Source organism: Chiloscyllium punctatum, chromosome 33, assembly GCF_047496795.1.
Source record: "Chiloscyllium punctatum isolate Juve2018m chromosome 33, sChiPun1.3, whole genome shotgun sequence".
In the NCBI taxonomy this organism is placed as follows: domain Eukaryota; kingdom Metazoa; phylum Chordata; class Chondrichthyes; order Orectolobiformes; family Hemiscylliidae; genus Chiloscyllium; species Chiloscyllium punctatum.
The window spans coordinates 6362764-6375293 of NC_092771.1; the positions used below are offsets into that span (position 1 = coordinate 6362764).

At 40.0% G+C, this 12530-nt stretch overlaps 1 protein-coding gene across 2 annotated transcripts in view; it reads right to left on the bottom strand.

Moving 5' to 3' along the window:
* man2a2 (mannosidase, alpha, class 2A, member 2) overlaps nucleotides 1-12530 on the bottom strand; it is a 35466-nt gene that overhangs the window by 16858 nt on the left and 6078 nt on the right. For both annotated transcript variants that reach the window (XM_072552849.1, XM_072552848.1), the window contains exons 3-13: nucleotides 11477-11621; nucleotides 10541-10712; nucleotides 9958-10085; nucleotides 8575-8748; nucleotides 8110-8296; nucleotides 5920-6097; nucleotides 4753-4955; nucleotides 3984-4166; nucleotides 1582-1696; nucleotides 750-817; nucleotides 486-651 (exon numbers count right to left, since the gene is read on the bottom strand). In XM_072552849.1, coding sequence (XP_072408950.1) covers nucleotides 486-651; nucleotides 750-817; nucleotides 1582-1696; nucleotides 3984-4166; nucleotides 4753-4955; nucleotides 5920-6097; nucleotides 8110-8296; nucleotides 8575-8748; nucleotides 9958-10085; nucleotides 10541-10712; nucleotides 11477-11621 — 1719 coding nt within the window. The remainder of the gene's footprint in view (nucleotides 1-485; nucleotides 652-749; nucleotides 818-1581; nucleotides 1697-3983; nucleotides 4167-4752; nucleotides 4956-5919; nucleotides 6098-8109; nucleotides 8297-8574; nucleotides 8749-9957; nucleotides 10086-10540; nucleotides 10713-11476; nucleotides 11622-12530) is intronic.

The window sequence follows — 12530 nt, forward strand, 5'->3', positions numbered from 1 at the left end:
ACTGATGAGATAATCTGTTTATAGCACAGTTGGTTGAGGGATGAATATCCGATCATGCCTCCAGGAGAACACTCTACTCTTCTGCAAGTACTGCCAAGGGTTTTTTTTAAAAACGATTCATCCAAAACAAAAAAAGAGTAGTTCTGAGCTAAAAGTTTCTTGGATAATGTAATGTAATTTTCTTCCTGTGCTGAAATGCATCAGCCTTATTAACATGCTCAAATCTGACAGGGAGGTTGGAAACTCCTGACTTTTACTCATGAGTGACAGAAGCTGCAAGGGAATTGCACTGAGAAGTCCTTTGCCCCATTACCAATGCAGAATGCCTTGAATCTGAGGTTGGAAGTGTGGAATCAATAGCTGTATATCTATGCCCAAATAGTCAACACAAAGATTTCACATCTCAGACATTATACTTTACTGAAATTCTTCAGTCAATCCAGAATTGGATTCAAATTCATGTGGACCAAAATTCAGTTCAGTACCTGATATATGTCAGTTACCATATCTGTTGGGGATTTCCACACAGCGCTGACCTGCGTGGGAAGAATGTTTCCATCGATTAATGTAACCCTGACCTGGGGAGAGGTAGCAAGAACAGAAATAACACAGGGGCGTTCTTGCTCAACAGGATTAAATACAACCACATATCTGCAAAAAAAAAAGACAAGGAAGATACGTCATGAACACTATTTTAACATACAAGAAAGGAGATCTCATTGGGTGAATTACTGTAAAAATTGATATACCTGGGAAGAGACTCCAGCTTTATCACCACCTTCTCTGGTAATGTGTCATGATTTTGTCGTTTATCATCCTGAAATTAACATTGAAACAATATAATTCATTAACAAGCCAAGTCTAATAATCGCTAACTATGACTAAATAAATACATGAAATAATAGGCTATCCAATAACTAGAAATGTCCAGAACCAGACATTTTCTCTCAGCACAGAGCATGAAGAACAGAGAGAAAAATTATAAACCCTTTCCAATACATGTTTTGTGAGCAATTACATAAATCACATCCTTGAAATCATTTATCACTGCCCAACAGTTTTGATGCCTTCACAATGAGCCCTGGATATTCTGTACAGGATTAAATTAAATTTGTCTCAGAGTATCCTGTGGGTCAAACCAATTGCCCAGGAGAGATTGTCGACCTCAGACAAAAGACGGAACAATCCAGAAGTTGAAAAATTATTTGCTTGCATTCATCACCTGCCTGCTTTCATCTGATCTGGCCAGTAACGATATTCAAGTGCCACACCTGCCTCTTGCACATTGTAATAAACCCAGACTCCAGCCCAGGTAGCCTCTGAACAGAAGTCCGTTTAGCAGTGTGCACAAAATTACTATGCTGTTTTGAAGAATGAGATGATGTAAAAGCATTGAAGCATTTCAAATTCTTATGACTAATCTGCATTGAATTCTAAGGCACTGCAATTAGCCTCAGAATGCTAATATATTGGCTAGAGGACAGACCCCTGCAACTCAGTTCTGAGCTTAAAAATATGTTCATCTTAGTTTTGGTTTTGAGAGAGAAAATTATACTTCATAACGATCAAAAGATAACTTACCATGTGCAGCAGAAGTGATGACTGGTCATATTTGTAGTCTCTTTTGTCCCGGAGTATTAAGAAGTGAGCTGCATTAATTATCACTCGTTTCAAGTTCATAAGGGAGTGAAACAATCTGAAAAAGGGGGTGGAAAAAAGAAAGTCTTGTTTACACCACATCCATTACAGCTTCTGAAAACTTACATTCATATGATGTCCCCCAGTCCACAAAAACAGAGTATTTATTATAAAGATCTATCATTTTATCTTAGCATTCCTGACTGTGGATTAAAACAGAAAAAAAGGACAGTTCAAAATTAAGTGCCATGAAAAGAATTGCTGCACTTGAAAATAAGCTACTGAAACACATCAAGAACATAAGAAATAGGAGCAGAAGTAGTCCATTCAGTCCATCAAGTCTATTCCGCCATTCAATCAGCATGGATGATCTGGTAACCCTCAAATCCACTTTCCAGCCTTTTCCCTATACCCTTTGATTCTCTGATTAAAAATATATGTCTTTGTCTTAAATATACTTAATGACCTAACTCTGACAGTAAAGTTGTGACACTTGACAGTGGTGTTTACGCTGACTGCTGCTTTGTTGAGTGGTGGTGAGGAAAGAAAATATGTTTGGAAACGGCACTCTACTGCTATGAGCATAGAGCAACATTTGCCAGCTATAAGTAGCTGACTGGATTCTGCAAATGCAACCATGCATGGACGCAAAAGGTCATCAGCCTGATAACAAATTTCTGGGCAGCTGAACACCTTGCGGTTATGAATGAAACACAGAAGTGTTTTGTGCACACGCAAATCTTGCTCTCTCCGCACAGTCAAGGTACCTGAAGCATGAAGGAATCCAATTATAAGCATAAGGAACATCATGAACTGTGTGGATCAACACTACTGAATCGATTCCCCCCCAATTTTGTCCCCCCGACAAGTGAGCAACACCAATTTTTCTGTTGGTCTGTATGAGACATTAGTGTTTTGAAAAGGGAGTTAGAGTTTGAACTAGTTGAACTATATTTTGATAGCTCACAGCTGTTTATTTGTTATTTCAATTTACTTATATGTATTACATAGAAATTCTTGTTAAGTACAGAAACCAGGTCAGTGTCTCTTGTTAACTTGATTCCAACAGATAAATCAGAGTTTTGGGCTTGAGAATCAGCGCACGTTCTTAATTAGGTTGTAACCTTACACAATGCCCCATCACAGTCTCAGAAAGCAAGTTTTGAGAAGATTTGTAGCTCAGATGGAGGTTCTGGATGCACAGAATACCGTGTAAGGTCTGTAACAAACAATACATTAGACAAACAAGCAGAAAACTAGCCTCAAAACAACATGACCCTCTCTCACTAGTATCCTTACATATAGATGAGGAAGGACACCACTTCGACTGGGACAACACATCCACCCTAGGACAAGCAAAACAGAAACACACACGAGAATTCCTAGAAGCATGGCATTCCAACCGGAACTCTAACAACAAACACATTGTCTTGGATTGCATTTACCACCCTCTGAGAAAAAGAACAGGAAATGACATCACTACCCCAAAGAAACCCAAACATATAAATAGAAAGCAGGAATCATCAGCAGTGCTTTGTCCAGAGGCTCACTGAAGATGTTACCTAGTATAGTGACGAAATGTCTGAAAACGAACCTTCCAGCTCAGCAAGCAAACCTATATATACACAGTCTCAGAAAACCTAGCATTTATACAAAATTCTATCTCAGCTCATGAATGTCATGTGATCCCAAGGGTAACAATCACAGATAAAGGGAAGACCATTTAAGACTGAGAAGGAGAGAGATTTCTTCAGCCAGATAGCGGTGAGCCTGTGGAATTCTCAGCCACAAAGTGGTTGAGGCCACTGAATGCTCTCAAGGAGAGAGAGATAGAGTTCTTCGGGCTAAAGGGGTCAAAGAGGACAAGGATGGAGGGCCAGGAACAGAATACTGATTTAGATAACTAGCCACGATCTCACAGCATGGCAGAGCAGGTTCAAAGGACTGAATGCTCCTATTCCTGCTCCTACTTTCTATGTTTCCAGATCTTCATCTCTCCAGGCTTTTCATTTTAGCATGAGATGCAGGAACATTAGCTTTGTTTACTTGGCGGCATTAAGCTGCTAAAACTGAAGTTCAGTGTTCTTCATAAACCACAATAACTTTGGTATTGTTTGGCAACAGAAACATTCATATGAAAATTAAAAGTGAAAGATTTGTTTTAAATTTGGAGGTCCTCAACCTTCAGCATTTGCAAACCTATGTCTTGCTCACTCCATACTAGACAAGCAGTGACCTAGTTTATATGGATTTCTTGGTTAAGTTAAAGTTATACTAAAAGATAATTATTTGGCAAACATAAAATGGAAGTTTATTTCATTTCACATGTGTACAGTGACACGTACCGGATCCCATAGTCAACAACCACCACTTCTTTTGAAGTGCCAGTAATGGCATCATGGTGCTGGAACAAGCCTATGTTCCGGCGAGCTTCTGTTAGTGAGCTATAATCAGAAATTGGGTATTTACTGTCTGCACCAAAGCGTCGAGCGTGATTTAAGGCCAAGCTGTAGAGGATCTCAGCTGCTCTGGAATAAAATTAAAGGCTTTTTACTTAAGGCTCACAAATTATTTAATAAAAATGCCAGTGCACATTTACTGACACAGAATTTTATAGAAGGAAGTCATTCAGCTCAATGCAATTCAACCAGTTCAGAGCTTAATCCCAATCCCTTATACTCACCCCATTTAGCTTAAACATCACCCTTTGTAATATATTTATCCATTTTCTTCTTTGAAAGTTATTCTGCATTTTTTTTAAAAAAGCATCTCCTTTTGTTCTATAGAAAAGAGCCCAAGTTTCCATACCTTCTTCTGAACTAAAATCTCCCACCGATAAAGCTTCCCTGCATCCTTTCAATGAGTTGATGTAGTTCCTAAAGTTCAGAGCCCAAATTCCTATTGTTTGTTTAGCAAAACCTACCTTATTCTCCGTATTTCACTAACACTATCTATCACTCCACGTCCACCCATCTCTGTCCTCTTAGATTCTTGTCTCTCCCTCCAAGACTCAATTATTAATTAGTAATATATTTTAACATTCTTTTTACTCTTTTCTACCACATTAGAAAAGAAGAACTTTAAATACAACTGCTTACAAACATGACCCCTTACCTGAGGTGCGATTCCAGGACTCTGTCTAGATTCTTATAGAAGGGTCGGGAGGTAAAATAGCCACTCCAATAATGGTCCTCACGGTCAGCATAGGTGAAGAAGTCTCCACTGAGGATAGGGTAGGATGGAGGCTTGCTACCTGGGCTAACACCGTATTTTTTATAGACAGCATCAAAGTACTCAGATAGCGTTCCAAACTGCACCTGGTAAATAAATGGACATTCAGAACAAAGCAAAGACAGACAGCTACATATTGGAGACACAGTTTCTCTAAAAATTCCCAACCCCCAAGACATTTGCATCTATCAACTTAGGCGCATTTTATCACAGATACACTTTCAACACATTTCCCAGCAAACTTCACTTGCGTGAGAATCTGATATTCAAATTTGGAAGACATCATAGCTAAGCCAAATTTGCTCAAGCTTCCAGGTTTGCCCAGAAACCTCAGAGCCTCTCCTTGCCTAAGTTGCTATAATCAACTGTTTCCTCTCGGTTGCCCTGCCTGGTGAGCTAGATAGCTCAGTAGACGGCTCATCAAAGCAGAGATCTGCCTGCTCTGTACAACTGGTAAACTGCTGGAATCCAGACAGCTATTCAAAGTCTGTGAGAAAATTTGTAGCTCGGGTGCTCGTGGTTGTGGTTCTGTTCGCTGAGCCTCTAGGAATTCCCTGGCTGTTCTCTATTTGGCTTGTCCTATTATAGTAGTGTTGTCCCAGTCGAACTCATGTTGCTTGTCATCTGTGTGTGTGGCTACTAAGGATAGCTGGTCATGTCGTTTCGTGGCTAGTTGGTGTTCAGCTATCCTTAGCAGATGACAAGCAACATGAATTCGACTGGGAAAACACTACTATTATAGGACAAGCCAAACAGAGAACAGCCAGGGAATTCCTAGAGGCATGGCACTCATCCACAGATTCTATCAACAAACATATTGACCTGGACCCAATATACCAACCACTGCAGCGGACAGCTGGAACTGACAACCGGAAGCGACAGATTCAAACCACTACAAATGCCGGAGGAAAGATCACAGAAGCGCATCACAGAAGGCTCCCAAGCAGCGAGGATGTCACCTAGACAGGGGACGAAACGTCTGCAACACAAATTCCCAGTTCAGCAAACAGATCCAGACAGCTATATTTCTCCCTTGACACAGACACTTACTTGCACATGAAGCTCAGGGTGAGAGTTCATGTAGTCAAAAAGTTTTGCATAATTCTGGAATTGCTGGTCCCACTCCAGAGCATTGTCATAACGAAAGTCATCTCCAACTGGAATCAGGACCACTTTGCTCTTGAACAACTTGGACTTTTTCCGGTATTGATCCAAAAGCAAATTTGCCCTAATAAGTGGGAGATAAGAATCTGCACTGAGGATGCAACAAACACATGTGGAAGGAAGACTAGAACAAGAGATGGCATGCTTTCTTATCAGTAATAAGAAAATTATACTGTCAATTCACTGAGCATTTCCTCATAGGAAAGTAAAATTACCTCCAGAAAGCAGCACCATGCTAATAAGAGTTGGGATATGAAAATGAGGAGTAAGCAACCTTGTTAAACAAATCAAAATGAGACGTTATAAATACATCTGCACAGACTTCTTTCAACCTTTCCCATTATAAATTGCCCAGTTCATTGTTACTACATATATAAATGTCACGTGGTAAATATTTCTCACTAGTGGAGGTGCTATAGTGTGACCAGCATCAACAGCAAGTCATCAAAGTTGGACAAATTTAGACAGATTATTTCCAAGGTGACAGTATCTGAAAATGGAACCAGATACAGATAAAATCCAGGACATTAAAACAGCAACTAAATAATACTTGCACAACTTGTTCTAATTATGTATGCCCTCTAACAAATTTATTTTCACTTAAATGCAGAGAAGGTGCAATACAGAATTTGCCATTTAACTCAACCAGCCATGTCAACCTTTACCCTTCTCGTGGGAACATTGCTATAAATCATATTTCAATACATTCTTTACACAATCTATTTTCTTTCATCCACCTAACCAATACCATCTTCAAGATTGATTTTTGCCTGAATCACCAACTGAATTTCACAGGTTTGTAACTCAAGAAACTTCAAGCGCATCTTCCTATTTCCAGTGCTCCCTTATCCCAGAACCCTCAATCACTAATAATAGTTTGCTATCTATCGGACCCCACTTTCTTTTAAAAGCACTTCAATCATATTGCCCCATAATCTGCTATGTTCAGGCCATTTTTTTAATACTATGTCTAAACCTTCAACTGCCTATATATAAAAAGAGTCGCGACAGCATGCCTGGACATGGTTGAACTGAACAACTCGTGCAGCCATGGCGAGATTGCTTAACACCCAGTACATCAGCCAACCAAAAAAGGAGAAAAATACAAGACCACAATGAGTAAGTGTTACCTGGGGCAGAAAGGTTCCAGATCTGATGTTTCTACATGGAATTAGCTGATCTGAACTAGATAGCAGAATCCAGCTCATTAGTAATGTTACCTTTTGTTTTTACCTGTCTCTGGGCCCCATCTCCACATAATCTATTCACTGGCACAACCCCCCCCCCCCCATCATCAGTATAAAAACAATCTTTTTCAGATATTCAGTTCTGATGAAAGGTCACTGGACTTAAAACATTTTCTTCTCTGTAGATGCTACCATACCTGCTGAATTTTTTCATCACTTTTTGTAGAGGAATTCTACAACTGGTATTAAAAAAAAAGTTGGTGGATTTAAATCAAGAATCATCAATAACCAAATTGCAATTCTACTTCAGGTTTTTAATCAACGGTGGCAAATAGGAAAACTGCACAAGAAAGACACCCTAAGCCAACTATTTTAGCGCATCCATCAAGAATTCAGGCAGTCCATCACAACATCCAACTGGCTCTTCAATTATTGCAGGCAATTTCACGTCCAATATCATCCTTTCCTGCCTCCAAATTACCTGTTTCACAAGTTGATCACATGAAGAACTTCCGACAACAGTAGGGTATGAACCAACAGCATGGAAATTCAACAGAAGATGTGGATATTTTCAAACAAATTAAATTTTGAAAAAGAAAGCAGTGCTCTCGTGATGACTGCACAAAACTGACCAAACAACCATTCAGTCCATCAAACTCCAATTATAGCCTCGTGAAAATGGATAGACTGGTGTTTATAGCTACGATTTGGTGTCCAAGTCAAGTAATGGCGAAAATACACATACCAGTTAATGCTGACTAGCTCGGATGAAGATTAAGCATTTCCCTCAAAAGATAAAATTAAAGCTTTATCCTAGAGTAACAAGAGAGAGCAAAAGAGAAGAAGAGAAAGACAGATCAGAACAGTTGTCCATTTGGTTAGTACGTACCTCTCTGCTACATTGATACTGGTTATTGGTTTCGGTGGGATTTTCCACGGACAGCTGATTCGCCCTCCAGGGAGGCGCCTGAAGTCAAACTGGCAGCAGACTTTAGGATCAGGTCCACAAGTATGAGGGACATCATAACTGTAGAATGGCATTAGATGACAGAAGATATCTGTGCTTGAGTCAGTGTCTGAAACAAGATGTGGAGAACAAACCAAAATGCTCACTTTATACAGAAATTGATTTTTAAAATGTAACATTTAAAAAAAACATTAACAGGATGGCTCCAGCTCCCACAAACTGTGCAACTTTGTAGAGATAAAGTAAAGATTGTTGGAAGTACATAGGGGCAAATGAAAGAGATAGCCCCTTTCTCAGAAGCTCTGGCCCCTGTGTGTGTTTCCAGTTGTGGGGGGTTATTTCAAGTTATCATTCACAGGACTTCCTTACAACGCTGCTTTCACCTACCCCAAGTCTGCCTCCACATGAATTCCAAATTTTTGGTGGCTGAAAAGTGTTTTTTGATGGAGTAATGTACTCGTTGGATCAGCATACTGGTTAGGTTCGCTCGCTTGAGCAGATAAGACATGGTTGAGCTGTGTCCAAAAGGATCAATCGCCCAGCCAGATTTGGGAATCACGCCTGTAAATACAAAGTGTAGGATCATCTGATTAGGATGAACATGCTAACAAAAAGGTGATTCAAGATAATTTAGACACGCGGAGTGAGTGGGCAAATATATGACAAATATATCATGCAGTTATAGGCAAAACAAAAGGCAGAATACACTTAATGGTGATAGATTGAGAAATGTTTATGTATAAAAAGACCTGGGATCCTTATACACCAATCACTGAATGCAAGAATTGACTCATAGCAAGAGTCAACATGGCAAATAGTCTGTTGGTCTTCACTGCAAGAGAATTTGAGTACACAAGCAAAGGTAATCTCTGGGCTGTACAGGGCCTTGTTGAAACCAAATCTGGGAGTACTGTACAGCGGTTTGGTCTCCTTACTCAAGGAAACATATGCTCTCCATTGATGGAGTACATCAAAGATTCACCAGACAAATTTCTAGGATTGCAGATTTGTTGAATGAGGAGAGATTGGATTGACTATATTTGTTTCCTTTGGAGTTCATAAGGAGATAGGATTCCATTGAATCATATAAAATTCTGACAGGGCCAGACACACTTGTTAGGATTAGGATCCTAGCCGAAAGAACACTGTCTCTGGATGCAGAGTAGACCATTTAGAACTGAAAAATTTCTTCAGTTTTGTGAGCCTGTGAAATTTGCAACACCAATAAGATGGTGGAGACCAAGTCACTGAATACATTTAAGGAAGATATGGACAGATTGGTAGAAACTAAATGCTTCGGGGAGATGGGGAAGAGTACAGAGCACAGCATGGAAAGGATCAGCCATGATCATATTCTACAGTGGAGCAGGCTCAATGGCCAAATGGCCTACTCTTGCCCCTATTTTCTACATATTTAACTTGTGCTGTAACTGTTCCAGCAGTGTTTATGGAGGGTGCTGTAGAGGAAGCTTTAACTTTGTACTGAACCCCAAGCCATATGTTTTCTAGGAGTACTTAATAGGGACAGTGTAGAGGGAGGTTTCTGGATCTAACCCCACATTATTCCTGCCCACTCACTGTTTGATGGGACTGTGCAGTGAGTTCTATTGGCTGTATAGACAATACTTTACCATGTAAAGATCAGTGGTGACAATGGGAAACACTTCAGGATTAACACCCCATAACATGTGCAAAGTTCACACCAAAACGTCTCAAGTCCATAAAAGTACTGTTATGTCAACTGCACAACTCATCAGCATGGACTCGTACCAATGTTTTTCTCCATCCACTGATGTCCTTCGATTAGCTGGTCAATCATTGCAAAGTAGTGCGCATTGGCTTCATCTGTCATGACCCAACCACCTGTCACAAACTCCAACTGACCATTAGCTGCCAATCTGGTGACCAAACCAAATAACACATATTCAAATAAATGTCCGTCTAGTGAGCAGCATATATTAAACTCAAGTTATTACTCAAAAACTGCCCAATACAAGTGAATTAATTCTCAGAAGCTTGCTGCTGAGATTAAACACCATCAATACCCATTTCACTTCAGCAAGGTAACAGACTAATAACGCTTCTATTGAATTAATTCTGATTACAATTGGCCCCAGCACCCAGGAGATGAGATGAGGAAAAGAATGCAAAAATTTGCATCAGCCTCCAGCGACCTCTGCTGGGGCAGGAGCCAGGTGATCTACGATGCTTCTGTAAATCAAGAGCCTGCCTGATGATTGTTTGTCTAGGTACACTCTGGGAGGGGGCACTCAGGCCTGTGGAACCCTTGCAAGCAGATCAGTGCCTTCATCTAAAAGAATTAATTTAAGCATAGCCAAATGCCAGATTGTACCTGCGGACAGCAGCCCTTTTCTGAGTGTCTATGTTGTCCCACCATTTGGAGAAGAATGAGATTTCTGCCCAGATGAAACGGCGCTTTGGGTCCTCCTGTAGTTTCAGCAGCATGTTATTCAGAATATGCTGTGTCTGGTCCTGGTAATATTTGTCAAATGTTTTTATCCAGCCTATACAGAAATAAGAGTTTTGACTATCAGGTTCTTGTTGCTTTTTCAAACCATTCATAATAATCCCGAGTATTTTACATGCAGTGCTACTTCGGAGTGCAACAATGTTGCTATAACATAGCACACAGCAACCCACTTGCAAACAAAATCCTGTAAACTACAAATAGATGAATGATAAGGTAATCTGTAACAGCCCAGGTATCAGAACTGGTTGCTTTAGCCCTTCCATACATAAAAATGAAACATCTGACACCCACTCTAACCAGAAGAGGCAGAGACACCCTCAGTTTAATTTCTTAGCTAAAAGACCAGCAGCGCAGCACACCCTCACATGGCATTGGACTGACTGCAGAGATTGTGCAGAGATCCTGAAATGGGATTTGGATCCAGGAACTTTGATGCAGGAAAAGGTCAAAAAGAAACAGGTCTCCCCAGCAACTAGTTGCTGTGAATGTAGTAGGTAAAGGCTTGTATTACCAGCAGTATAACAGAACAACAGAACTAAGATCAATCGTAAGTTGCAGATACACAGGCCAACTGACTGCAAAACATATAGGTCACAAGTCAAACTTAAAAGATAATAGAAAGAATTAGCCAGGTTCCAGTAGTTTTATTCATATAATACCAACAACTACATTACAAAGCAAAGCCACAGTCAGTTTGCCACAAAACCTGTTCAGTCTTGAAGTCTATTCCCACCCCAACCCCAACCCCAACCCACCCTCCCCCGCAACAATGACATGAGTTTGCAGTGTTCCACTCACCAGGATCGTTGTGAGAATGGGGGACAACATAAACCTGTAATGGGTCATTATCCCATTCGTGCGCATCGTACGTGATCTCAAAGCCCTGCTTCCAAGCACCACCATCCACATTATCAAACTTCAAAAGTGAGTACACATCCAGCATCTGTCAGAGTAAAACAGCAAGAATCTGCTAAGGATCTTTAAAAAAAATGGGAGGCAAGTTTGGGCTACTACCAAACTTAGAAACAGTCGACTGCAGAACTCTGCACTGCATCATTTTCTCTAGCTTCAAGTCATGAGTTCCAGCAGGATCCAGTTATTGAGTGAACACATCAACCCCAATTATCAGTATGATTATATGTCCTTTGAACACTGCAAGGTTGGCTTTAATTGTGTTTATTTAGAAGGCATATTTCAAACATACACAGAGATAACTCCAAATAAAAGCTGTACCCAGAAGGCAGCACTAATGACAACTTAAAATGAAAAAGGTTGAGCAGTTTTGCAGATTTCACCTCCCCAAGGACACATTCACAGTACTCTGGATTATTAGTCTTATCTTGAGCTTGTCATTAATGAACACATTTCACATTCTAGAAATTAAAACAAAATTAAAGCAACTCATATTGGTAAAAGACAATTGCACAACCTCAGCAGAACTGGTTACACACTGAAGGGCAAATTCGGAATATACAGGATTGACACCTTTTATTTTAGATATTCTGCACTTAACCTTATTTATTTTAAAATTACTACTGACAGAAATATAAAGTGAACAATACTTCAGTAAATGGATACGCTGTACTATGCGGAACTTCAAACCACAAACCCAGATTTCACAAGAACAGTAACCAGACGAAACATTACAGATCTGAAGAGCAAGTCATATAGAGATTACATCATTTGAATCAGGTATCTGGTTACAAACCAACCACGAAAGGTTGCTTCCGAGTGCTGGGTTATCAAGGTTCCTTTAATCTGCATTAGTGCCTATATACCCAAGTACCTGACCAAGAGAGCAGGTTACTCAGATGACGTTCAATGTAATTGATAACACATTATATGCATTCAC